At 55.8% G+C, this 27,020-nt stretch overlaps 3 protein-coding genes across 13 annotated transcripts in view; 1 reads left to right on the forward strand and 2 right to left on the reverse strand.

The window, feature by feature from the left end:
• Positions 1–1,653: 1,653 nt before the first annotated feature.
• Positions 1,654–11,457, reverse strand: FGFR4 (fibroblast growth factor receptor 4). Of its 3 annotated transcripts, none has more exons than XM_030459178.1 (17): positions 11,304–11,457; positions 7,807–7,912; positions 6,394–6,483; positions 6,030–6,196; positions 5,826–5,949; positions 5,343–5,533; positions 5,092–5,230; positions 4,814–5,007; positions 4,450–4,595; positions 4,072–4,193; positions 3,878–3,988; positions 3,554–3,744; positions 3,088–3,210; positions 2,936–3,006; positions 2,501–2,638; positions 2,315–2,420; positions 1,654–2,223 (listed from the first exon to the last, which is right to left on the reverse strand). In XM_030459178.1, exons 1-17 carry the CDS (start codon positions 11,430–11,432, stop codon positions 2,077–2,079), a joined length of 2,295 nt encoding a protein of 764 aa, XP_030315038.1. In that variant the 5' UTR covers positions 11,433–11,457; the 3' UTR covers positions 1,654–2,076. The 3 variants fall into 3 exon arrangements, with proteins under 3 accessions (XP_030315038.1, XP_030315039.1, XP_030315040.1); XM_030459179.1 differs by lacking the exon at positions 11,304–11,457 and adding an exon at positions 8,349–8,508; XM_030459180.1 differs by lacking the exon at positions 7,807–7,912 and having other exon boundaries at positions 11,304–11,384.
• A 1,515-nt stretch (positions 11,458–12,972) lies between these two features.
• On the reverse strand, positions 12,973–22,583 carry ZNF346 (zinc finger protein 346). 3 transcript variants are annotated; one of them, XM_030458862.1, is made up of 7 exons: positions 22,510–22,583; positions 22,287–22,390; positions 22,005–22,100; positions 20,844–20,994; positions 19,126–19,365; positions 16,501–16,594; positions 12,973–15,336 (listed from the first exon to the last, which is right to left on the reverse strand). In XM_030458862.1, exons 1-7 carry the CDS (start codon positions 22,568–22,570, stop codon positions 15,231–15,233), a joined length of 852 nt encoding a protein of 283 aa, XP_030314722.1. In that variant the 5' UTR covers positions 22,571–22,583; the 3' UTR covers positions 12,973–15,230. The 3 variants fall into 3 exon arrangements, with proteins under 3 accessions (XP_030314722.1, XP_030314724.1, XP_030314723.1); XM_030458864.1 differs by lacking the exon at positions 12,973–15,336 and having other exon boundaries at positions 16,563–16,644; positions 22,510–22,579; XM_030458863.1 differs by lacking the exons at positions 12,973–15,336; positions 16,501–16,594 and adding an exon at positions 17,155–18,102 and having other exon boundaries at positions 22,510–22,579.
• A 491-nt stretch (positions 22,584–23,074) lies between these two features.
• The window catches only part of UIMC1 (ubiquitin interaction motif containing 1), a 38,685-nt gene continuing 34,739 nt past the window's right edge, over positions 23,075–27,020 (forward strand). For 4 of the 7 annotated variants that reach the window (XM_030458854.1, XM_030458858.1, XM_030458859.1 and 1 more), the window contains exon 1: positions 23,075–23,126. The gene's annotated coding sequence lies outside the window, so the exon portion shown is untranslated. Of the gene's footprint in view, positions 23,166–23,268; positions 23,308–26,199; positions 26,287–27,020 lie in introns of those variants that run through there. The other 3 variants (XM_030458856.1, XM_030458855.1, XM_030458857.1) reach the window with 3 other exon arrangements.

The following is a 27,020-nucleotide window of genomic DNA, read 5'->3' on the forward strand; positions in this document are numbered from 1 at the left end:
GTGGTGAGAAATAGCCCCCTGTGCTGGGGAAGGCAGGTGGGTTCAGTGCTGGGCACTGCTATGACCCTGAAAGCACCACTGGGCTGAGCTGGTGTTGTGTTGGGCTGTGGCATCAGGGAGGGCACTGTCTGCACCCATGGAGTAATCAGTAAATGAGGCAGGGAGAAAGCAAGACCTGACCCCCCGTGTCAGGGGGCGCCAGGTCCCCAGTCACCATGTCCCCTTGTGCCCTCCCACTTGGCATTAAGGATTAACGAACCCACCTCCACCTTGCCCTTAGAAATTGTCTGTGGCCCAGTCTTCCAGGGAAAGAGTAGCACCCAAGCAAGCAAGAGCAGTGCAAAGGCAGAGCAAAGTGGGGGCAAGGCAGGCACAGACCCTGGAGGCTCAATTCCCTTCCCGTAGACGCATTGGTGTTTACTCTAGGTCCCAGCCGGGAGCTTGGGCAGTTTGCCCTCTGGCTTGGTGAATGCCCCATTCAGGGCTGTGAGAAATGCATTGGTTCTGGCACATTAGCAGACAGCTGGGATTGTTCCCGGGCGGGCAGGCTGTCGGAACCGGCAGGTTTCACACCTGCTGAGGGGCTGTCTGCCTCTGCCTGCCATGCTGGAGAAGGGGGGGCTGGTCCCAGCAGAGAGAGGAACAGGGCTGGGGACCCAGGCTACAAGCATATCAGTGTAACTGAGCTTACCCCAGTACTCCTGCCAGGGGCTGTGATAAGGAAGGGTCCCCAGGCTGGCTCTGCAAGCTGACGGGCTCCCCAGTGCTCACTGCTCCTATGGGTGAACTGAGCCCCGCGCAGGGACTGCCACAGCCCAGTTACCCTCAAAAGCCCTGACCTTGACACTGTTACAGCAGCAGGCAGGACTGAGAGATCCCCTTCCAGCTGCCCGGGGCCCAGGTCCTGCCCCACATTGCCTGCCAGCCCCACTCCCCTCGAGCTGGTTTGGGGCAGACCATGCTGGAGAGTTGGCTTCCAGGCTGGGTGACTGCAAATGCAGCCAGGAGCTGGAGGAGGAAACAAGATCCTGAGGCTAACAGGCAGCAAAACCCATCCACAGATGAAATTCTAGACCCAGGGAGCAGGATGGCAGGAGGGGGTGAGACAGCTGCAGGCCCCCCCCGCCCCCCTGCCCATGCTCCCATCACCCCAGGGGAAGGGGGGCAAAGAAGGCACTAGAAAGAAGGGCATGGTTCTGGAGGCCCCCAGCTTGTGCTTCCAGGGGCACAGGGGCTCTGGGGATTCAGCCCAGAGCCTGTAACTCACTTTTCTCTGGAGTCCCAGGGCAAGCCTGGTTAGGGGGGGTTGGGGTCCAGGGTTGGGGCTGGGCCCCGGAGTGCTTCCCCAGCCTGGGAGCCTGCAGCAGTTGGGGGATCAGTTTCAGGGCGATGCTGGTAGCGGAGTTCACGGTGGCTTAATGCAGCAGTGGCTAATGGGGAACAGATGTGAGGGCACTTTGTGCAGGAGTGGGCCTGGAGGTGCGGGAGTGGGGACATCACTTCCTGCACCTGTGGCACTGCCTCCATGTCCCCTGGGAGCACTCGCAGGCCTCCATGCCAGCTGGGGTGAGGAAGCAGCAAAAAAGCAGCCCCTGATCCACCTTCCCATCTTGGCCAGACCCTTTGCCTCCAAGGCGCAGCCCAGAAACTGTGTCAGGGTCTACTCAAAAAAAATAATTTATCAGTTTGATATTTCACGTACATAAATACTCATCTCTATGGCTATGTACAGAGGCAATGGGAGCCTGGCAGGCAGTGGGGCTCTTGCCCAGAGACTTACACTGAAGCACTGGCCAAAACCTGGCTTCCTGGGTGATGCCACAGGCATCCCAGGCAGTGCCTGTCCTGGAGAGGCTCTGGCTCCTGCTGCCCTGCAGTGCCAGGCAGGTCTCAGCCATGACTAGAGGCTCAGTGCTGAAATGGAGCCCAGAGAGAGGGGCACTCTTCCCCAGCACTGCATCTTGGGGCCCTGCTCCCCCACCACTCACAAGAGGCAAAGCGGGAGACCTACAGGAACCCGGACCTGTTCCCGATGAGAGCAGAGGCAGCCTTGGCATCACCCTTCCCTGCCCACCACTAAGTCCTCATGCTGGGGTAGGAGAAGAGGTGGGGAGCCATCGGCAGTGGGTCATGGGTAAAGACAGAGTCATCAGAGGAGCAGGAGCTGGCAGTGTCTTCACAAGAGGGCGAGTACTGCTCAAAGGGCATGGAGAGGTCCAGGTACTGCAGGGAGAGATGGTGCTGTCAGCGCCAGTGCCATCAGTGCCTGTGTCACCCGTCCCACTGCCCTGCTCATTGGAACCTCACTGCTCACCTCTTCTGAAACAGCTGCCAGGATCTTGTCCAGCCCCTCCACAAGCTGCTTGAAGGTGGGACGCTGTGAGGGCACAGCATGCCAACATTCCCGCATCAGCATGTACCTGGGGGGACACAGGGATGTCAGGGGGATGTTAGGGGGATCTTGCCATGCCCCCACCTACCCCACCTGTGCGGTACTCACAGCTCATGGGTGCAGTTGGATGGCCGGTCCATGCGGTGCCCCTCCTTCAGCAGCTTGAAGAGCTCCTCAACGGGGATGCCAGGGTAGGGGGAACCCCCCAGTGTGAAGATCTCCCACATCAGGATCCCAAAGGACCACCTGGGATCATGCACAGCAAAGGGAGGTCAGCCATGTCCCAGGGATCCCCCTGGGCAGGAGGAGCCCCAGATTACCCCACCACACCCTGCAGTATCATGGGACCCGGGATGGAAAAGGGTGGCATCACCCCTGGGGAAGATGTGGCTCCCTAATATTGTCCCCATGGAGTACCCTGTTGTACTCATGTGGATCCTCTAGTATGTGCATAAAGCCCTTGATACCACCTTCTCCCACACCAGGGGCACCCTCAGCCCACACCCAACACCACACTCATCCCTCAGCAGCTCCCACACTCACACATCACTCTGGTGGGTGTAGACCCGGTCAAAGAGGGCTTCTGGTGCCATCCACTTCACTGGCAGGCGGCCCTGCAGGACAAAACCTCCTGCTCAGCCCCAGCCAGGGGTCCCAATCCACCCTCCCACCCCTCTCCCAGGTCCCCTACTTACGTTGCTGGTTTTCTTGTAGTAGTCAATGTCATGGACATCCCTGGCCAAGCCAAAGTCCGCGATTTTCATCACACTCTCTGCCGTGACCAGCACATTGCGGGCAGCCAGGTCACGGTGGATGCACTGCCAGGAGAGAGCATCGCCCGTAGAAGGTGTGAGATGGTGGCTTCAGCTCCCTGTGTCCCCATCCCACACCCAGAGCCACCATATCCCCATTAGAGTGGCTACAGTGACATGCACAGTGGTGGAGGACACCCAAGAGATGGGACAGGCTTTAAGCCCCACTTTTTTTGGGAGGCACTGCCCCAAAATTTCCTGGATATAGCAAGGAGATTTTGGATAGCCCAGGGGAAGGGGTTGGGCTCCTTCTCCACGGGGACAGCGGGCACACAACTCCTTTGTCACCACCATACCCCATCAGGCTGTGCTGAGCACAGGCAGCCCTCACAGGCTGTGCCAGCCCTACCCGTTTGGACTCCAGGTACTCCATGCCACGGGCCACCTGGTAGACGCAGGAGACAAGGTCCTTGAAAGAGAGCTGCTCCTCAGGCATAGCCGTGACATCAAAAGTGTAGTCGGGTGTTGGGGGGCGGCGGGCACGAAGGTACTCACGCAGGTTCCCCTTTGCAGCAAACTCCACAATCACGTACAGCGGCCCTGGGAAAGGCATCCACTCAACTCATCCTTTGTCCTCATGCCCCTGTCATGCCCACCATTGTCCCCAGCAGCCCTATACCCTGCGCCCACTCCATGGCCATGCCCTGCCCAAGCCCTGCCCAGCCTCCCTCACCGTCCTGTGTGCAGACTCCCAGGAGGTTGATGATGTTCTTGTGCTTGTCCATGAGCTTCATCATCTCCATCTCAGATATGAGGTCAGCTAGGTCCTTGTCTGTGGCATTATCTGGGGAAGGAGGGCAATGTCACCATGCCAGTCTGGCTTTGATGCCACTTTTGTGCCTGGGACACTGGCAAGAAAACCTTTACCTTTCAGCATTTTCACAGCCACAGTGACAGCTCTGTCTGGCCGGTCCCTGTCAATGCCATAAGCCTCTGCCCGCACTACCTGGCCAAAGCAGCCTTCTCCCAGGGGCTTGCCCAGCACCAGCCTGGCAGAGATGGGAAGAACTGTGAAGGACAGCAGGGGTGGCCACTCCTCATCACTGCACTGCTGGTCCCAAGGAACAGAGGCAGCACAACTGCTCCACTCTGATCTAAGCTGAGTCACAGCATCATAGGGTATCGCAGTGCTGAGGTGTCTGGAGATGGCCAGAGACCTTCCCATCTGTCACCCGCATGCTGCTGTCCCCAAGGTGGCTAGGGAGAGCAACCCCACAACCTGCCCTGTACTGCCCCACACCGTACTTGTCTCGGGGGAACTCCCACTTGGCATCAAGGGGCAGGTCCAGCTCCATGACCCCAGACAGCATTGGGGCACAGCTGGAGGAGAGACGAGTCACACGCATCAGGGATGTGCTGGACTTCCCGGAGGAGCTGGAGTCCAGGGAAAACTGCAGAGAGAGCCCAAGGGACGTCAGCCATCCTGCCCTGTGCTCCAGGGCCAAACGAGACCCAAGGGTGCTGCAGAGAGACCCTCACTCAGCAACGGGATGAGGGAGTCACAGGGGGCAGTATGGAGGGCAGGAAGGTAAGGCAGAGATGGCACTTGCAGAGCCATGTGGGTCACCAAGGTCCCTCTGCACTCCCAGAGCTCCAGCATAACACCTACCTGCCGGATAAGAGGAAATTTGGAGAGTTTGTGGACGGCCATGGGCTCCAGGGGCTGTTTGCTAGACTGAGTCTGCATCCGGCACAGCACCACAATGATGGCGGCCATGGCCACGGCCAGTGAGCCCGAGGTGTAGATGATGACGTCCATGTACTTGGCCTCAGGGGCTTCAGCTTCCCGCACCAGTCCCTCTTCTGGAGGGAGTGAATGAGTCAGCCTGAGCCATGGTCCTTGTGTGAGAGGGGTCCCAGCTCCCACCCCAGGACCCCCAGCCATACCTGGCAGCACAGTCAGCCAGGCAGACTGGTAGGAGAGGCCAATGGAGTTCCCTGCCAGACAGGTGTACTCGCCAGCATCCTCCATGGAGACATTACGCAGGTACAGCACCTCCACCTCAGAGCTGTTGATGTCTGCAGTCTGTCAGGGAGAGAGATGGATGGATGGTCAGCATCCCTCCTCCTCTTTGAAGGGTTCTGTGTTTCCTTCTGAGGTGAGCATCTGAGACCTGGGCACTTCCAGCCCTTGTTACCTTGAGCACTTGCACGTAGGGGACCCCGTCAGGACCATAGCTGCTGCCATTCACCTCGATGTGCTTCAGCCACTGGATGTGGGGCTGGGCATCACTGTAGACCTTGCAGAAGAACTCCACATCACTGCCCACCAGAGCAGTAGTGTTGGCGGGCAGCCCAGCCTGCAAGATGGGTCTGTGTGGGGACCTCTCTGTGCAAATGAGAGCAGAACAGTGTCACCAACACAGTGACCCAGAGCAGGGGCTCCTTTCTCCCTCTGCCTGCTGTGAAACTGTGGAGAGCCCTTCCCCAGTGCTATAGCAGACAAGGGCAACCCAAGCCTCGTCTCCATCCCCATGTCACACGAGTTCAAGGGACACATGGGTTGCACCAGTGTGAAGGCTGAAAGCAGAGGTTCCTCTGCCCCCTTTGCTTGTGACTTGGACCCCTCAACCAGGTGCTGGAAGAGCAGTGATCCAGGGCCAGCACCAAGGAGCCCTCACCCAGCACGTCCAGGAGGTAGCTGTAGCGGATGCTGCCAAGCCTGTTCTCCACCAGGCAGGTGTAGTTGCCACGGTCAGAAGGCACCACGCTCTCCATCACCAGGCTCCAGTGCTGGTGCCGGAGCTGCAGAGGGGAGAGGCAAGGTGTGATGTCAAGGCCAGACCCTGGGAGGGAAGGCTGTGTCAGGGGGCTGTGGGCCTTACCCGGATGCCCCCAATGCGGTGCTCCCCTCGGAACTCTCGGCCGTTTTTGAACCAGCGGATGCTGGGGCTGGGGCTGCCCGAGGCTGGACAGCGAAACTTCACTGTGTTGCCTGCAGGGACTGCATACAGCTTCTTGTCCATCCGGTGTGGGTGAGTCCAGTAGGGAGCTGGGCAGACACAGGGGACGTACAGTGGGAGGGGTCAAGGGGCAGCATGGAGGCTGATGGAGCTGCTCTCAGCACTCACACTGTGAGCAGGGGGCTCCAGTGAGGTGCTGCCCCATGTGGCCTCCTCTGAGGGTGGGCAGGACCCTGCGTTCCTGCTCCTGCCACAGCTGCCCCCTCCTGGCCGGGCTGGCACTGACCTCTGTGCACGTTGATGGGATCCTCGTTTCGGTCTCTGTGAGGACCATCCCCATCGCTATCTTCATCATCATCACCCGATGCCAGTGAGTCTGCAAGGAAAAATGGGTTAAGACACATCCCTGCCTGTAGGGCTGGGGTCGAGAGGGCCATCCCTGCCTGCAGGCCAGGCAGGCAGCCTGGAAATGGCTGCCTTGCTGCCCTGGGGGAGCTGGGTACTACTGGGGCCCCTACCCACAATAGAAATAGTGAAGTTGCGCAGGATTTCCCCAGTCTCCTGTGTCTGGCACACATAGAACCCAGAGCAGGCTCTGCTGGAGATGGATACGACCCCCTGGCACAAGTGCCTGGGACTCCTTGTACCAAATCACACCGGCACCACTCTGGCTGGCATCACAGTACAGCTTCAACATATTCCCTGGGTCCAGCAAGAGATGTTCCTCTTCTGACTCCAGCAGTGGGCTTTCAAACAGCTCTGGAGAGATGCTGTAAGCCCAAAGCTCTGTGCTCACCCCTCCCCAACACAGGACCCCACCACACACCCACCCCAGCATGGAAAGCACATGGTGTGGCCCAGGGCCTGGTTCTGCTGCCCTGCAGGCAGGCGAAGATTGGACTCTGCCCCATGGGCCAGGGTCATGGTTTCCCCAGTGGTGTGTCCCAGTCCAAGGCCATTCATGCCACCATCCTTCTGCAGGGCCAGCCCCAGCAGTGCAGGGTGCCCAAGCCTGTCCTGCTGCACCAGCCAAGGCACCAAACCCGACTGATCACCTGCCACCAGACTTCCACATGGCCCAAGCATGTCCAGGACCCACAGCTCTGGCTAGCCCCTGCGATACTCAGCTGAACAGGAGTGCACATGGCGAGCAGAAACAACCCAACTGCCAGCTCAGCAATACCCACCACAGCCTAACCAGCTGTGCATGGGGGGCCTGGGGACACCTGTGTCCCCCAGCACTCTCTATGGCCACCACAGGGGGTTGTAAGGTAGCTGGGCCTTTGCTCCCCTGGGACATGTGTTTCTCCTGAACCCATCATTGAGAATCATGGACTGCTTGCACCTCTAAGGCACTTGTAGTCACCATTGAGCCACATGCAGCTGCCACAGCCCACTGTGTTTAGACCATCCCACTTTTCCATGCACCAAGTGAACTGAGCCCCTGCAGTGCAGGGACAGTGCCACCGTGCTCACTCCAACCTCCACACCTCCTGCCCAACGAGCAAAGTGCTGGTCCCCCTCACTGGTAGTGCCCCAGCCAGCCAGGTGCTCCCAGCTCCCACCAGCCCAGCCCCGAAATCAAAGCTGCATGCCCAGGGCAGGCACCCAGCACCGCGAGCCTAGGGACCCACTGAGGGTGAAAGCACGACCCTCATCCCACTGCCCCCAAACCCCTTTTGCCTTGCCGCAGCCGTACCTGGCTCCATCGCCCTGCCCTGGACAGATGCCGCAAGCAGCAGCCCCAACAGGACCTGCAAGAGGGGCCGCATCTTCCAGGCCCTTCCGGTGCGGCGGCTCCCACCCTGCGGGACAGGCAGGGCCGGGGTGAGCGGAGCCGGGCAGGCAGCTCCCTCCCACGCGCTGCCCTGGACAGGCAGGGCGGGGGTGGCTGGTCCCTGGGGCCCGCGTTTCCGTGGGACCGTGGCTGCAGTGTCGCCACGACACGAGAAGGGGAGGCAGAGCACGGGGGACTCTGGGCAGGGTGAAATCCCTTGCAGCCCCCTCCCTCGACGGCTGGCGGGGGTGGCCCGAGGGGAGCATGGCGGGGAGGGTGGGGAACTGCATGGGGGGCCGGGGTGAAGGGAATTCCAGAGGAGGGGTCCCACAGAGAAGGGGTGTGACCCGAGAGGGGGGTCCCGGGGCAGAGAGGGATGTCCCGGGAAGGAGGTTTCGGGGTGGAGAATTGTCCCGAGGGTCGGGGGTCGCTTCGAAGGCGGAGGTCGCGGTCGGCAGCGTTACCGGCGGTGATGGGGTCCTTCGGCGGAGCCGCCCGCGCAGCGCGGAGAGGGCCCGGGCAAAGTCCGGGAGCCGACGGGATCAGCGCCGCCGCTCCCCGCGCCGCGGCCCCATTGCGAGCAGGGATGGGAAAGGCTGCGGGATGGGACTGGGGCTGACTCCGGCTCCCTCCAGCCCCGCTCTGCAGCCGCGGCGGCGGGCGCGGGCACTTTGTAGGGGCGCGCTCGGGTTACAGCGGCGCCGCCCGCCCCGCCCGGAGCGCTGGGGGGCGGGGGGGACCGGCCCCGAGCGCGGCTGCTGCAGCCGGACCCGCTCCGCCCGCCGCCGGCTCTTTGCAAACCGACCCGCCGCCAAGCCGGGGGGGTGAGTGGGCGGCTGCGGCCCCTGAAAGCAGCGAGTGGCGGCCCCTGGGCACCCCCTGGCACCGCAGCATCGCCCCGCGGGTGGGGAAGGCGCGGAGCTGCGGAGCCCCCGGGGCTGCGCCCCTCCACTAGCCCCTGGGCCAACCCCAAATGTTGGACTCCCACGCTCGGACCATCACATCGGGTTCTGCCCCCTCTCCCCCTCGTGACAACTCGATTGCCGGGAGCGGGGAGGACCCCGGGCCCTGAGATGCTTGGGGCTCCGGGGCGGCAGTGCGCACCCCAGAGGGTGGCCCTGTTCCGGGCCGGGTGCTGCCTGTTGATGGGTGCCTGGCAGCCCTCTCGCTATTTGCGCTGTGATTAGCTGCAGCGTTATCGCTCCCGGTGCCATAAAGCGACTGTGACCCTCATTAGGAGCCCATAACGGAGCGTCGTAAAACACCACGAGGCCACAAGCCAGGGTTGCAGTGGCCCTAATCCGACCCATAAACACTTACCCTTCGCTTTCCCCAAGCTGCTGCCTGCACTGGGGCAGGCAGACACCACTGTGCCTAGGTCTTGCAGCCCACTTGCCTGCCCACACAGGACCCCTGGGCATGGGGAGGAAGCCTGGCATCAGAACCTCTGACCTAGCACAGTCCTCAGGTACACCTTCTCCTGAGCATCCCACTGCCAATAAGAGGGGACAGAAGGAATTCCCAAACCTGTGGTCAGTATCTGGTCCCAGAGCTGACCTCCCTTGCTGCACCACTGTCTGCTTTGCTACCTTTCTGCTTTCCAGAAAGACCTGTCGTGAGCCCAGCAGCCTTGCCCTTGCTCGGCATAAATCCTGAGGTGTGAGCAGAGTGTGGATGTAACTGTCACCCCCTACCTTGTAGGACCACGCTGCCAGTTCCAGGGCATGGCTTTGTCCATGCTACTCCAGCACGTGAAACTAGCAACTTGCAGCATGACCAGGTTTCATGGCTGGTTGGTACTACAGTTTTCCATAGCACCACCCATCCGTGCTGCTCCCCACCTGGATGCTGGTCCCCTGTCCTCAGGTGCTGGTTCCCTCATCCTTGGGTGCTGGTTCCCCGATGGGACACAGGGGCACATGGAGCAGTCCCCTGGGCTGGCAGCTCCCAGCAGCTGTTCATTCCTGCCAGCGCGTGAAGCGGACAAGAACATCAATTTCACGGAGCAGCAGCCGCCCCTGCAGAGCTCACAGCGTGCCGGAAGCACAGAAAAATGTTGGGTTCAGCTTGATTCGAACCGAAACCAAATTAAAACCAGAGAAAAGGAATAGTTCCCAGTGCTGGGAATGCTGGGCTTGAACTGAGACCCAGGGGAGCCTGTGGGAGCCATAGGCTGGCATGGGCACAGAGACACCTCCTCCATACCATGTCCTCTGCTGCTGTGTATAGTATTGGATGGGAGCAGGGCAAGGGGACAAGTGCTGGCACCTCACCCCTTGTCACACCAAGCATCTCTGCCAGGCCGGGGTGATGCCGGCTGCTGTCTGGGGCATGGTGGGGCTGTGCTGTGGGTAGCGAGGAGCCAGTCTCCTCCCCACCGTGGGGCAGTGATGGGTCTGGGGTCTGGCTTCTTGGTGTGATTTACAACAGCAACTGATGGCAAACAAAAAGCCCTTCACTGCAGTGCAGTCCCACCGCCTGCTACCCGCTGCCAGCAGCACCAACAGAGCCTCTGCCGTGCCAGCAGCTCAACAAGGGGGCACTGTGCCAGCACCAGCACCCTGAGCTGCGGGTGGACTCCTGCCCCAGTACCCTCCTTTGCTGCCCTTGTTTCCCCCCTGGCCTTGGGCTGCTCCCGTTAGCTGAAACATCATCAGGGACGCTGGCCTCCTGGCCACTGAGCTGCAGAGGGTGGGAGCTCTGATGCAGTTGGGTGCCCGAGGCGGGAGGGCTTCCCTTGGGCCCTGAAGACAGGGCAGCGAGGGGGCTGGCATGGTGGAGAGGGGGATGGGGGGATCTGCTCTGCTCCATGCCTGACTAAGAAGAGGTGATGCCCCGGCAGACCCTCAGTTGCACTCGTGTGCGGGGCCCTGCGGCAGCGAGCATGCATGAGGGGCTGGGCACTGGGGCCGGCACTCCGGGGCTCCATCCTCCCACCCCAGCCCCTTCCCCCAGGCAGTAAATCATCCCCGCTCCCCTCATGAAAGGCTCGTGTATGTGCTGCCGGCGCAGGGAGCCTGCCTGGTGCCAACAATATTGCTCTTGGAAGGCAGCCGGGGCTGCGGGAACACAGCCGCCCCTTGTGCCTGGCCCCAGCGCTTGCCGCCGCTCCCGCTGCGGTGGCACCTGCGGCCAGCATGAGTGCGCGCAGCACGGTGGCTCCTGGGGGGGGCGGAGCCTGGGGGGCTCTTTCCTCCTGGAAGTTTCTCTTGGCCTCCCCACAATGACTGTTGTTTGGGGCACAGGCTCTCGAGCTCCCTGTACCCCATATGCATACAGGGCCTGAGGCTGCACAAGCTCACGCCACACGCCGGGGCACTGTGAACCTCCCTGCACCGAGGCACTAGGTCAGCCTTAAAGCACAGGGGTCCTGGGCTGCCCCAGCACACAGGAACCCAGCTCCATGCAACCTCACTGACCTTGACACATGACTGCTTCCAGCCCCGGACATAAACTGCTGCCCTCACATCAGGAGGGACACGCCGAGGCAGGCAGGGGCTGATCCAGAGGGGCAGACAGCCTGCCTCAGGCTGGGCCGGATGCTCCATAGGGTCTGTGTCCTGCAGCTGGGCTTGGGGCTGTGCTTTCCGCCAGGCCCCTGTCTCGCCTGCCCATCCTTATCTCTGAGGGAGGGACTGATGGAGCAACCCGGCCCGGTTAAGGTTTAACCAGGCAGAACTTGGCAAACATGAACCTGCTGCTCCCTCTGGAAAGCTGAGAAGGTGAGGCCCGGCATGGGGGGCTGCAGGACAGGGACACGGGGACCCTGGACTTCAGCTTGCCTGCCGCAGCCCTGCCTGTCCCAGCCTTGCTGGGTGCCACTAGAGCTGCAGCCTGCGCACGGAACAGGGTGCACGGGGCCAAGATGGGCACTGCTCCCCTTAGGGACATGACACACATCATGTGCTGGGCTGTGTGATGCCCATCCGTGGACCAGTCCAGCAGGAGCTTTGCCGGGCAGCTCTGTCCCCCGCGGGACATCAGGAGCTCTTCCCGAGTGGTGCGGTCACAGCAGGGGGGGTGCAAGAATGGAACGGGGCCACCCCGGTGCTCCCAGCCCCTAATCGCAAGCAGGCGCTCGGCCCTGCCTCCACATCTGCACCCGATTTACTCGCTGGAGCCAGTGGGGCCGCGGGGGATGGCAGCGGTTGGGGCTGCGGCCAGGGCTGCGCTCCCTCCAGCTGAGGGGGGGACCCGGGGCCCATCCCCACACACTGCCGGAGGAGCAGCTGGTTCCGCAGACCCACAGGCTCCACGGAGCTGGCTGCGGCAAGGGCTGGGGACGCCGGCGCTTCCGTGGGGGACGTGGCTGGTGGTGGCTCCGTGCCCTGCGCCGCGCCTGCCAGCCCGGAAGGGGCTAGGGCTCGGCAGAGGCAGCCGGAGCGCCGGCCGGAGAGGTGCTGCCCGCAGAGGCCCCGGCAGGGAGGAGCACGAAGGGGCAGCCCTGCTGCAGCCGGGCGGGGTGCAGCCTGGGGACAAAGGCCACGCTCCCTCCTCGGCCTCCACTGACATGTGGGTGGCTCTGGCCCAACAGCCAGGCTCCAGCTCCCCTCCCATAGCGCCCAGGGGTGCCCACGGGTGCTGAGGCCCCGTATAGAGCAATGCACCAGCAGGATGGGCAGCCACCAGAGCCGAACACCAGCAATTTCAGCACCCAACTGGTCTGTAATTGGAGCACAGGGATGGAACCAGCACAGGAGGACAGCCTGTCCTGGGCACCCAAGCCCACCCACCTCAGCAAGCCATCTGCCCTTGAGCAGACAGCAGCAGAACATGCCCACTGGGCTGCCACTCCATGATGGTTTTGGCATAACTTGTGGAAGTGCCACAAGTCTCCTGGCCCAGACTGTCCCATCTTCCCCCAAGTGACTGTGGCATGCTCAAAGCCATGGTGACTTGCCAGAGGAACACAAAGCAAGGCACCCGCTTTGTCTGGACCTCAGGGTGCTGTGGGATGGGATTCAAGAGGGACAGATGGGCACATAAGCCTCCCATCCCTCCCAAGTATTTCAAAGGTGTCTACATTCTGTTCTTTGAAGTATGGAGAAATCCCAGGAAGGGCTCTAGCAGAGAGACAGCACCCAAAAGTAGTAATAAACACTCTATTTGGAGAGCTTCACCTTAGGGAAACAGCAGATACATAAACACTGTGTACAGGGGAAGGCAAAACTGTCAGTACACAGACAGAGTGACACACCAGACTGGGCAGTGCTGTAAATGGATCCCTCTTGGTGTCGATGCATTGCACATCTAGCGGGCACCTGCCCTGGTACAGCAGGACAAGAGCTAAGCAGCAGAGATCGGAGTTGGAGGCCATCCAGGGCTACCAGGCGCACAATGCTTCCTTCAGTTCATCGCAATTTTCTGCTCATTGATCAGCTCACAAGGTTTAAAAGGACTCCCTCTGTAGCTGGAGACTAAGGTCAGACCTCAGCAGTGGAGCAACACTGGAAAACATTAGGAAGGCAAACCCAGACCAGCAGGAGCCTGTCCTAAGGGAAGATGGCAGATTCTGTGCAGGGGTAAGAAAAACAAAGCTCATGCACGGCCTGGAGTGGGAAAAGGAAGGTGCTCACTCCAAGCTCTGAGATTAGCAAACAGCTCTCTCTCTCTCCTCATTTAACCTGACCAGTATGCCGACCAGATTTTCTAAGTGCCACGAAGGCGTCAGCTGCTCCCCTGGCACACAACACTGGGAGCCAAGGGCAGCTGCTGGGGCCATGCAACAGGAGGCAGCAGCTTGGCTCAGCCCACCCTGGCATATGTTGTGCCTACAACTATCACCCATGCCCCTGCCAGCCCCATGGAGCCCCACCAGGCAGGGATGTCCTTGGATGGGCTACATCCACACCCTTCTTCCCTGTGGGAGAAAAACAGCAGGACGTTTACCATGGACTAGCAAAGCCTCAGCTCCACAGAGGCACTGATGCTGGGACAAAGCGGTGAGGTGCTCAACTCAGAGCACTGGTGCTGAATGTGAGGCCAGCCCAATGTACACGGCTGTTGTGGTGGGATAGCAGAGAACAGGCATTGCCTTAGCATAAGGCAAAACATCTACAGAACTCCAAAATGTACCACAGTCTCAGATGCCTGCCCTTCCTTCCAGGGCATTTTCAAACAGATCTAGTACGTTAGCACCATGAAGAGACCATCTGTCTTAATTTCTGGGTTCGAAACACAGAACATGCCTTTTCCAGGATGGTACAAATGTGTAAGAACTTTGAAGAAAGGGGTTGGGCAAGTACTGTCTAATGAAGGACTAATAAAGGCAGGTTTCCAAACCACTAGTAGCTTTGCAGTCAGCTAACAATTTGACCAAGTTATACTACAGTTCTCTGCTGCATCTAGATTTATTCTCTCTTCTCTCTTAAAACCCTCCTTCCCCAGAGCATTTTGGTGACAGTAAGGAAAACACTGAACTCAGAACCTGACAGAATTAGAGATTAACTCACTTTGCTCTACCTTCCTCTGTTGATTGCATTCAGATCTTGGAGATCTCCACTGCTGCCAACTTTGGATGAGACTGGTTTAAGTCACAGGGGGTAAAGACACACATGGTGAATGATCATGTACACCTGTTTCCATAGGAAACCAGGCTAAACAGTTACTTCCTTCCACAGGGAAATCATCAGAGCAGAGGGCTGAGGACAGCCAGGAGCTCTAAGCCTCTCACAGCCCTCCACTCCTACCAGCAGCAATTTGCACACCAGAAGTTGGAACTACTTGTGAGACAGACCCAAACAACCCAGCTCCATAACCAGTGGCTGCAGTACTATGAAATGCTTTGAGATGAAGCAGTGGCTTGTCAAATTCTGCACACAAACCTGAATGGAGGAGGCATGGAAAGAGATTCCACACTAGTTATTTCCTATCTTATGGTTGTAAAAAGCTAGGCTACCTGCACCATGTCCCATCCATGCTGCATAAGCACTGCTTGCTACATTCTAGGAGTTCTTCTCCAGCAAAAGCCATCTCTGAGCACAGGATGCTGCCCCTCCAGGTGCAGGAATCCATTCCTTGCTCTGGTAAGGGAGGAGGTGGCCACTACTAGCTTGTTACCAAATCCTCCTCACACCAGATACACACTTCCTCTCACACTGCACCCACCTTCACAGGAAGCAATTACACAATGAAAACTACTCTATGGGAGTGAAGTATTTGATGTCTATCAAGACTTTTCCAGCTGGATCCTTTTCCTGACAGATTCAGTCCCCGTTCTGCTCAATGGGTGCATACAGGAGGGTAGAGCTTTGCTTATCCAGAGGGATAATGAAACCATTGTGGGCTGGCAAAGGATGTGCGTTCTTGGGCCACCAACAACTCCAAGAACAGTGCTGCAACTTGCTCTAGAAGTCTTGGCTGAAATAACTGTAGCCTCCTGGGGCAGTTGACTCTTCCCGGACATACTGCTGTGGCTGGAATGGTCCGATAACCGGCACTGCTCCTGGCATGCTGGACGTTGAAGGGAGCAAGAGGAAGAAAAGGAAAAAAAAGGAGACAATGTCAGAAGTGCTTAGGAATCTGCCAGCTGCAATCACTGATCAGCAGGCATGGCTGTCACTGGAGCAACAGCCTACTGCAGCCAAATCAACTTGCCAGAAGAGCTTCCAAGTGCATCCTTGCCCTCCATGGGTGTGTGTAAACAGACACTTTTAGCATGGCAAAATTACCTACTGCAGAGCTCAAGGACTGTTAAAGAGCTTCCATTACAAAGCCAGTATCCTGGCTCTCCTTAGTCTGCAGAAGCTGGCCTGGAAGAGGACTGAAAGGCTGCATCCAGAAGCAGCTTTCTGAAAGGGAGTTGTGTGGCTGCAAAAGCTTGGACAACACCCATGTCCTTAACGGGAACATTTATGTGTGTGTGTTGGGAACATCCTCAGTGTTACTCTTCCAGAGCAGGATACTTCCTAGTCATTAATCTGACTGTGCTGGTCAAGTGTCAAAAGTTTCCTGGGCTGTCATTCCACAAACAGGCAACAAGAGATTTCAGTTTTCCTCCTTTCCTCTCTGGGAAATTTGGCTAGGAGTTTGGCCTTACTTTAAGTAGGGTTTTCCTAATACTTCTTCCTTGTAAGCAGCTCTCATAACTGAGCTTCCTTTAGTGAAGGCTTTGAATTTAGAGATCTGAACATTGACAGTATCCTGGAACAAGTATTTTTGGTATTAAATCACCTGGCAGACTAAATTTTTCAGATTAATGATATATGCAGGGATGCCATTATTTAGCTCACCAGCTGGAGCATGCTGACTACATGGCAGATTTTAAGACAGGCAACCCCAAGACAGATTACAATGACAAGCAGATCTCCACTCATCCAGTCTCAAATTAGAATCTCAATTGTTAGACAAATGGTGTTTAGTGGGTGTAAGGCTTGATGCAAAGGTCCATACTGAGCTGAACCACCATGAACCAAAAGCAAACTGCAGAGAACTTACAATTCAGCAGAACCCCAGAGCTGTCTGCAGAGGGAGCTGCTGAAGTGAAATGGCTTCAGGACAACGGCAAGCTTGCACAAAACCTGTTCTGCTTTCCAAGTCAGCTGGAAATATGCATTCAAAACTGCATTTGATTGAACACTGAGGCTGGAAACACACTTAGACAAGAACGTTACTTACTGATTCTTGTGTTTGAAGCCACTGATGTGAGCTTGGTACTGCTCTATGGAGTTCAGTACTATGTTACATGTGCTGCAGGGGTACCCCTTCCCAGCTGAAACAGACATCAATGTTAGCACAGACAGCTAGCCAACAACTTGGTGCCTGAGGTAGAAACAAGTGAGATAATCAATCATTTGATGTGTTAACCACTAAACAAAGACAAATAGCAAGTCAATAGCTTGACCAGGTGGGGGAGGTAGCAGAATCTCACTACCCCACCATGTATAGGCCACTCACTGTGAGGGAATCCCTAAGCCGGGAAAGCTTTTCCGGTCAGAACATGGAAACAAACAGGGTTTGTTTATCTAACAAAACAGACACATTTCCTATAAAGAGTTCACAGTATCAGACACAAATGAAGTCTTAGCATCAGGACACTGAACCCGATGCTTACTGCCTTTGTAACTCTGTTTCTCTCCCAGATTCCCACTACTTCTGATTTGTATATCTCATAACAGAAAGTGAGGGAGAGACTGCATCTGAATGCTCAAAGTGTTTCAATAAAAAAAAAAAAGCAAAAAAAAAGCAAACAAACAAACAAAAAAGCAGTCAAAAGAGATTACACACAATGTCAAGTTCCACAATGCAGCATTCTGCTAAGCCTTGCTGAGGTGCTGAGAATATTAAGCTCTATCCTCAAGCAGTTTGTTTACAGCCAGCATATCAGTTAACTGAAAAAAAAAAAAAAAGTTTCCAACAATAGTTGTACTGGACAGATGAATGATTTTGTGTAATGTGACAACTCCAGCTGGAATGAAAGTTCGGGAGGTCACAGATACCGAACAGCCAAGCATGGAAGCACAGCTTAGCACGGGAATCTCGTAACAGGGGAAAACCCTGGCAGTCATCCCTCAAGACATTACTTGCTCCTGAATTTTGGCTCACTGGAGAAGGGCTCTGCCTGGGACTCTCACAGAGAAAACATTTCCCTTAAGGTGAAAGACTCACCCCAGGGGTGCAGAGCACTGTGATCACTGACTGAGAAGCACAACACATGTTGCAGCAGACATCTCCCCACCTGGTTGCTGCACCTCAGAGAAATTTCAGACTTTAAGTGACACATTCAACACTTCCAACAAAGCTGGACCCAGGTGGGAAAGACCAGAGGCCTCCCTGCATGACTGAGGCCAAGATCTCTCTATTGCAAGTCTGGCAAACAGCTGTGTGCACAAAGTTGTCTAAATTGCTCTCTCCTACACCCCAAACCAGTGGCTCCTAAAGGAACTTTAAGCAGACAAACACCACAGTGTTGTGCTGCAAAGAACACATCTTCACCTGCCACCAGACACATCCCAGCAGAGAGTCGTTTAGGGACAGGCATGGCTGTCAGCACACACACATAGGCAAAGAGAACAGAGAAAACCATCCCTGTCTGCAGTCCATCAATGTGAGTAGCCCTCAGTTACAGCCCAGGCTCTGCAGCTTCACCTGAACAGCTGAAGGGCCATGACATGTCCATGGGTACCCAGGTTCTGCCATCACTTCAGAGGGGACAGCACTCACACAGGCAAGGCCACAGCCCACCAGGCCAGCCTGCAGAGCTCCTGCTGTTGTCAGTTCCTGAGTAACATGACAGTAGAACCATTCATCAGGCCCCACTAATTAGGTAAAGAGCAGATGGGTAACACTACATATCAAGCACCTTCTCCATCTCCCACATGACTACGCAACGTGGGAGAGAATATTACTTGGATAATTGAGCCTCATTTTGCATAAGTGCTACCAGTATCTAAAGGAGGCCTGCAAAGAAGTACAATAATTAATCTTCTGTTTGCGTGGGTTTTTACAACAGAGAACTAAACCCTTGGAGAAGATTTTAAGATGCTTTGTCTGCTTATTATTTACCTCAAGCATCCAGCAGGTACTGGACTTCCTGGTCCAACAGAAGGCTGTTGGGAGGAACAAGGGAGTTTACTGTGAGCTCCTAATGCTTTCACTGGACTCCAAGGGCTTTCATCACATAGAAGTGCTCATAAGCAGCAGATCATAAACCAAGTGCATTTTAACTGTCTGCCTAAAGTTCCTCCTTAAGAGCTCTTCCCCAACCCCCCCCAAATCCGTCTTGTTCCAGAGAGAGCTGCATTAGTTCATCAGATGGAAGTGCCCACACAGAGGCATAAAGGCAGTCAGGGAGCAATCTCTTTGGCTTTCATGTGCTTTGAAGCAGCAGGTGCAGTTAAACCTCTTTCTTCCACCTCTGGCTACTCCCCTCTGAAGATGTTTTTGAAGCATCAAATACCACTTCTATCTTTCCATTTTGGATGCAATCCATCTAGCTAGAAACAGCACTAACCAAAATCCCTGGAGTATAAAGGAATAAAAAGGACAGGTCTCCAATTAGACAACGTTGCAAAACACAACCCAAAGCTTGTCACAAGTAGCTACAATCTAAAACCTCTCTTACAGCCAGGTTACAAAATCAACCAAATCAATCTTACTGTGTATAATCAAGATCCCCATCACAAGCAATTCCCCCCTGCTCCCTCTGCATGGATTCTCTCACCCAAAGGCCTGTCAGACACATCCCATCACTCCCCCACCCTGCTCTTCAGGTATTTATTAGACTGCCTGCTGAGAACTCACCCATGAAGGACGACGCTGGTGCATCAGGGGTTCGGCCATAGTGTGCCATCAGCTTGTGTTTGGTCTCCTGCTTTCTGTGCTTCTTGCCTACGTAGTGCTGTTTTGCCATAAGGGGGTTGTTGAAAGTGGCATGGCAGAGGCTACAGAACTTGTCTGGGTCAGTAATGTCCTTGTTCTCTTCATTAGAAGACACGGTAGAGGCGGGGAGGGTAGCAGGATGTTTCTGAGGGGGCACTGCTTCTGTAGGGTGAATCCCAACTCCAGGTCAATGATAGAACTCAAAGGTAAAAAAAACCCCACTCATTTTATTTGCCCCAAACCCACATTAAAAAAAACACACCACATGAATCCCAAGCCTTGACAGTGAATGCAAGGCATCCAGATTAATTCACATTACTCCTACCTCTTCCTTTAACACAGCAGAATTGAAAGGCATGTGCTAAAACAAGTCAGAATAGGCCCGAAAAACTTTCAGGGTTAAAAAACCCCAACAGATTGGTGTATTTATCCTTAGTGGAGTTAACATAAACATGGAGGTATTCAAGCTTCCACCTGCTATTGTTATCCTCCATGCACCCTGTGCAGCAAGGCAAGTTAGTTTCTGGACACACCATGCAGCTGCAGAACTTGATCCTGAACCTGCCTAAGAAATAGCACAGACAAGACTACGTCTGATGGGGTGAATCCACAGAGAGGTAGCTGTCCTGTCTGATGTGAAACCTGCACTGTCTCATTATGGGGTAACTGAACACCAGAGAGAGGAACCTTCTAAGGGCCAGAGAGCTCCTTTCAAGCCAAAATGGAAGGTATGCACCAAACTGCTCACCTCTTTCTACAGACTCTTATCACACCCAAAAGCAAGAGCTTTAAAGAACATTAACAGCTCATGGGCTACCCCAACCTAGAAGTGGCTTTGCTGTGCAGACACAACCTAGCAAAGCTGTAAAGGCACCCAGGGAAGGACAGTTTCTGCCTGAAAGACCCCTAGCACCAGCTGCCATCCTCAGATGCACTCCAAGGCTGCATTTTCCCTCTGTCCTTACCAGCTACAGCACCCCAGCCTCATCTGCTCCTACCTGCCCTGGATGGAGGGTTTCCCTCTCCAGCCACTGGGCCTTTCTGCCTGCTGGCAAAGGGATGGAACACACAGGTCAGACTCAAGACCTGTATCCCATCATGAGAGCAGTGAAGAGCAGGTGCCATGGGAAAAGCACAAGGCCAGGACAAGCACACACCGATGCTTTGCAGCTACACTCTCTCAGTCCCCAGGTATCTGCAGCTCACAATCCCCTGAACCTCAGAGTCTGCAACTTCGTAACTGAGTAGCCCTGATGAATTTGCTAGAGTGGAGTTTCATCGGTCACTTCAGTTCCTCTCCATTTTTAGTGAGCATCATATCTTGTGACAGTTTTACACCATGCTCATGAAGAGCAGCTCTTCCTTAGTCCCTACACATAGGGATGGGAACAATGCTGCTGCATTCCTTCCAAAGAAAGCAAAACTAAAAATCATGCAACTTTTAGACAATGCCAGCCCACCAAGGAGGCTGCTGAGAGCAGCCATATCTCTGGAAATGCACTGCTGGCTTACTCTGTTTCACAGTAAAGAGTAGGCACATCCTCACAAGAGCTTACACTTGGGCTCCAATGATACCTCTAGGCTACTTGTTTGGCTTGAACAGCCCCGTGGCACCACACGAAGGCGCTGCAGAGCCATACCTTCCACTTTGGGGGACTGCTGCTTCATGTTCTTGGCATGTGTCTTGCCCAAGTAGTGAGAGGTTGCCACGGCTGGAGAGGAGAAGGTCATGTTGCAAATGGGACAACACTTGTTCCTGTCTTCCCCGCTGCTGCCTTCCTGCTTGCTGTCCTGTGCAGACAGAATCACAGAGTGGCTGAGGTTGGGAGGGACCTCTGCAAGTCACTGCATCCAACCTTCTTGTTATGAGAAGAAACACGACTTTTTAGACTTTCGGGGCCTAACAAAACAAGGTAATTGGAGACATTCAGGTGTTGGAGAGGTGTGACTGGGTATGACCTTCACAATGCAGCATCATCCTCTGCCTCACTGGAGTTTTCTTGCAGCAGATTGTTTTAATCTGTCAGTGAAAGGTTAAGGGGCACCCCTGGCTATATGGGTTAAGGACAAGGTTAAGCATATAGCTGACAGAAAAGGAACAGGCAGCAACCTTTTATTCTGCAAGGTGTGACTTGAGAAAGACAACCAATGTTATCAGCTGGCTCATCTGCAACATGATGCCAGTGGAGCAGGTGGCAGCAGTCATTTCTAAGCCTGACACTATGTGTGAAGGCACCCAGTGCCTTTATCCTCTACCCCCCCCCGCCACAAATGTTGGAGAGTTAGGGATTAAAACTGAAGCAATCATAAAAGTAGAATCTGTTTCCCAAATGAGTCACGGGCCAGATAGATGGCTGGGTGGAATGTGTTGCCTTTACTGACCAACAGGGTCCAACTACCAGCCCAGGAAGCTTAAATAAGTTTAAAATAAAAATCACCCTTGAAAGAGAACTCCAGTAGATAGTCAACTTCAAGGTGCTCTCTGTGAGAGTGAAGATTAAGCAATGATATTCCTGATAACTTGTGCTTTCTTTTAGCTTTTCCCTGTCCTTTCAATCAAGGCTATCAATACAAGGCAACATGTACTCGTTTAAATGGGGAAGACACTCATGGGGCCTGTTTAATGGGAAGGGCAGCAGCCCAGACAAGGCCTGGTGACAAGTCCCTCTGTTCCCACAGTGACCCTACTGAGAGTGTTTTCTGTATTTATTCATAAAGGCACTCTGTGTACAACTGCTTGTAGCCCTGCAGGTCCTGCTGGGCTGTGTGTTGGTCTGAAGGGCCCCACGCTTCCCCCCCACCTGCTTGGCATCCAGCTTCATCTTCTTCCCGTGGGAGAGCTCCTCTGCGCCGTGGATGGACAGGTACCTCCTCACCTTATTGGCGTGCTTCTTGCTCTGGAGAAAGAAGAGAACACCTCCGCCTGGATGCTCAGCACCCCAAGATCCCCCACCTGTAGCTCAGTCATCCCGAAAGCCCTCCGACCCCCGTTCAGCGCCCGAACCACTCCGCCACCCCCTGCCCTGCCCCCAGAAGCCTCCCGCCCTCTGCTCCGCGCCCTGCGGCAGCCCCCCGCTCCCTACCTGGTAGTGGGCCAGCCTCTGGGACTCGGAGATGAGCAGCGCGCTGCACACCTTGCACTGGGCCTCGGTGAAGATGTGCCCGTTCTCCCGGATCAGACGGTCCACTGGGGGGGGGCGGGGGTGGGAGCGGAGGGGTCAGAACCGGGAGGTCAGCGGCCCTCACAGGCCGCCCCGCCCCGCAGGGATCCCGGCCGCCCCCCCGCCCTCACACCCCGCTCCTCACCTGCCTCCTTGCCCACCGGCAGCCCCGCGGCGTCCCCGTTGCTACCCGCCCCGTCCGCCATCGCCGCCGCCAGCCCCGCCCCTCCCGCCGCTCTCGCGAGAGCCGCCTGCACGCCCCCCCTCTCACCCTCTCCCTACCGCCGCTCCTAGCAACGGCGGGGCCGCCTCCCGCGAGAGCGCCGCGCGCCCTCCGGTGGCCGCGAGGGGAGGCGGCGGCGGCGGCCATGTCGGTTGTGGGCAGGGCGGAGGGGCCGGCGGCTGCGCGGCAGCCCCAGGGGGCCTGATCTCCGTGCGCATTTCAGCGACACGGCGGTTGCTGCGGTGTCAGTGTTAAGCGTAGGGGTAACTTTTGAAGCACCGAGGCTTCTCAAGGCAGGGGGTTGGAAACGCTCACAGACACAGACACACGCGGCGCTCGCCTCCTCCCGGGGGAACCGGCGTCCGGTACCGGCCTGAGAAAACGTCGAGGGTGCCGGTACTTTCCGCCGCACCCCCGGGGCGAGGCGCCGGGGCCCGCAAGACCCCCAGCTGCGGGGCCGCCCGCGACATGGCGCCACCCGCTTCACCGCCCCGCCGGTCACGTGACGCACCGCGAAGCCGGCGTCGCCGCCATCTTGGGTGAGGGCAATGAGGCCTGCGCCGCCAACTTAAGTGCGGGTGAGAGACTCACCGACCGGGGCCGGCGCGGCGGGGCGGCCCGGCCCGGCCCGGCCGGGAGGCAGCGGTGCCGCCGCCTGGGGCCGCGCAAAGCGGCGGCCCGGCGGGGGCGGGGCGCCGGCCCGCGGGAGGCCCGGGCCCGGTGAGTACCTGTGCCCCGCGGGGCCCGCCGCACCGCTCCGCGCCGGGCCCGCTGCCCCGAGGCCCATCCGCCGCGGGGCTACGGGGGCTGGGCGGCCACTTCCCCCTTCTCCCCTGGGGTTGTCTCGTCCCCCGGCGGGATTCCGGAGCCGTTGTCCGGCCCCTTCCCCTGAGGCGTCTCCAGGGCTGACCGCCAGGCATGCCCAACGGGCCCCGCGCCGGGTGATCTGTTCCGCGGGGGATACCCCAGTATTATTTCTTACAAGGGCTGTACCCCCGTCCCCTGCTCTAGGGAGGACCTGGTCCTGGCTCCCCGGGGCTCTTCCCCTTCCCTCTGGATACCCTGCTGGTCCTCCTCTCCCGGGGCTTCTCTCTGGGGCGGCCATCCCGAAAACGATCCCCCCAGAGTTCAGCCCTGGCCCCATTCCCTGCGGTATCGCCCCAGCGCCAGCTCCTGTCCCTTCTGTTTCCTCCTGCCAGGACTGGCTGCCTCCCGACATCTCCCCTTGATTTACTCCGCCCATGGCTGATACCCTCCTCTCCAGGTCACCCCTCATCCCGCCTGGGACCCCTTCAGCTTCCCCCCCAGGGTGATGCTTTTTGAGTAGCCCTGCCCCTGTCCTCCTCAGCCCCAGCCCTCTGTGCCCGGGGGCAGAGGGAAAGGGACAGGAGGCCCCCGGTTGGGTGCTAGGGAGAGGGTTGTCCCCCCGTAGGGTCCCTCTCTGGAGGAGGGAGAGGTCCTTTGTGCGGGACTTGCTTGGGCTCAGTGGCGTTTCAGATGCAGAGTGCTTGTCCTCTGCGATCCCCGTGTCCCTCCTCGTGAAGAGACAGCTCTATAAATGGATAAATCCTGTAAACAATTTCTCTCCCCCGGGCATGCTGTGAACCCGCATGTCCTGCTGCTCGCAGAACATCAGCTGGGCCCTGTGTGCTGGGTCGAGCTGAGGGGTCTGGGGATGATATTTCCAGGGAGTCGTGCGGTGCTGACCTGCCTGCTAGTGGGAGCATCGTGCCTCTTCTTCCTGAGGTGGGGGGAGTTGTTTACAAAGCGACAGCCTGTGTCTCGAACGGCTCAGAAACTCATCCGGGGATGAGAGTCATTCATTTTTGGCTTCATTTTCAAGCATTTTTCAAGCTGTCACAGCTTGGCAGGTCTGTAGCTGCAGTGTCAAGATTTAGAATTATTCTGTCGGTAATTGCTTTCTGATTCATCAAAATGATAGATTAGAAGGAAAATGACAAATAATCACAAGTTGGGAATCTTCAAGGATATCCCTAAAAATGTGACTGGAGAAGTGTGGCATGTGTGTGAGCCCCTTGTCAGGAGGTCACCTTTGCTGTCAGAGCATTTCCAAAGAAATTCTCTTTTAACTGAGAGCTGGAAAAAAAACCCTAAGAGATAACTGGGAAGTAAATCTGTGCACCAAACTGCAAAGATAGTTTTTAGTCTTTTGCCTTTTTTGCTGAGCCTCAAAGCAGGTCACCTCGGGCTCTAACAACTGTCCTTGCCCAGAGCGCTAAAAGCAAAATACAGCTTCTGTGCCTAATTTCCCTACCTGAAGAGAAGGGAGTGCTCTGATGTGTTTTCTTCCCTCAGCTACACCAGCTTGTCTAATAAAAGCCATTACTGCTCTCTCCTACTCATAGCCTCAGACTGGCACAGCTACAAGTGATCTCTTACTTGTCTTGTTCCCTTAGTTACATTTATGGAGACTCTCTTTGCCACAAGTCCCTTCATTTTCAGAAGCGTTGTGGGAGTTGTGTGGTTACATCTCTCTTAGATCTTTTTTTTTTTTTTTTTTTTTTTTTTTTTCCCTGTAAATGTTGAAGGTAGGTGACTCATCATAACTCCATCTGATATTTCTCAGTGATCTCTTATTTGGCACAGTGCATCAAGCAAAAGATGTATCGCAAAGTCAGGGGAGAGCTGGTGATACCAGTGTGGATTATAAAAAACCACAAAACAAAGAAATAAAAACAAACAAAACCCCCCCCCCAAAACAACAACAAAAAAAACCCCCAATGTGACAGATACTGCTGGTTGGTGTTTGCTTCTGTTTTGGTGGTTAAAAGTTTTACAGGCTGCCTCTCCAAAACCAGAGTGACCCTGCCTAGACTCACATGCTGGAGGTGTGGGCCTCTCCAGTCCTCTTCCCCATCATTGTGCCCAGATGCCTCTCTCTGCAAGTGTTATTCTGCTGATAAATGAGTGTTCCGCACCTTGTTGGTGCAAGTCTCAGCAGCAGGTGTGGGGCTGAGCTCATCTCTCTGGGCAGAGGGCAAAGAGACCATTTGGAGCAAAAGAAAAAATGAAGGAAGTATAATGAAGATATTCCAACACAGGCTGATTTCAGCTTAACTGGAGCAACACAGCTTTGTTTTGCAAGAGCCAGTGCTTTTCTAAAAGGAGCACTTGTTTTTATTTCCTTTTGCTAAACAAACATTTGTGGAGTGCAATAGTAGTTGCAGTTGCTCCTAGAGCTGTGCATGCCATTTGTAAGGTTTTCTGTCTTCAGAGAGATCAGCAAACCTTCAGTGGGAGTCATAACTCACTCAGGTTATCATCTTTTGTCTCCAGGCATGTGTGTGCATGTATTTGCAGGGTAAGGGAGGCAAAGAGGCTGAGGGAGCTTTTGAAGGTTGCATGTGTTCCTTTCTCAGCTTCACCTTGCTGCCTCCTCGGACTCTAGATGGAGCAGTGCACTGCTGTTCTGAGTGCTGCTCAGGATTTTGAACTTCTTGCTCATTATTATTTCTACTCACAGTGGTTTGTTTACAATTTTATGGTGTTATAGAGGAGGATTTGGCTCTATATTGGGTAATGTAGGGTCTTTGTTGCATCTACTCTTACTCTTTTTTTTAGATCTAAGCAGCATATTTGAGCTATTTCAGTTCTCTTGAAGGAAGGAAGAATGATTCTGTGGAAGGACCTCCAGGAATTGGCTACCTTGAGCTGTATTTCCAGCTCTGCCGTTCTCTGGTGCGTGGCAAGGGGTTTGTTGCTTAACTGCTCTGCACATGTTTCATTCTAACTTGAACAGCTGATTGTGCTCAGCCTGCTGTGTAAGGCTGTTCTAGATCACAGTTCAGGAAATGCTGATTGTTGTTATAAAGTTATTTGCTGAATGACAAACACAGACAGGAAAGGGTGGCTTAACTCTGCCACCCTGCTGTGCTCTCCTCCAGATCTCTTCCTGATCCTCTCATCTCAGTCCTTTTTGATGAAAGCAGCTAGTGCTGGCTCTGCATCTCTCTCCATCAGCCGATGGGCTGCCAAGGAGAGGAGATGCTGAAGTACTAGCTTGCATTGTGTGGGCACCTGCCCTCAATTGTGCTCTTCATAGAGCACTCAGGTTTGCACTAATAATGCTCAGCAGGTTCCTCCCTGCTTGTCAAGTGCCTTCTTTAATACAAATGGTTTGGGCATGTCTGCACAGAGGACTTCCGGAGGCTGCTGCTCATTGAGAAATCCAGGCTGTGAGAGAAACCTGTTGTCTTGTTTCCAGCCTGCCTATTGCCATTGCCTGTGGTTTCCCTTTTTGTAATGCTGGTGCAGCCTTCCAGAGCTGTTGTGCTGAGAGCAAAACAACATCCTTTGAGGAACATGCCTTTCCCCCTTGTTTTGTTGCATATAAAAGCTGACAAATGGCTGTGCTCTGGTGGTTTCTTGTTCCGGTGTGCAAGCTTGATCTGCTGCCACAACCTGGTGTGTTC

The sequence above is a fragment of the Calypte anna genome, chromosome 13 (assembly GCF_003957555.1).
Source record: "Calypte anna isolate BGI_N300 chromosome 13, bCalAnn1_v1.p, whole genome shotgun sequence".
In the NCBI taxonomy this organism is placed as follows: domain Eukaryota; kingdom Metazoa; phylum Chordata; class Aves; order Apodiformes; family Trochilidae; genus Calypte; species Calypte anna.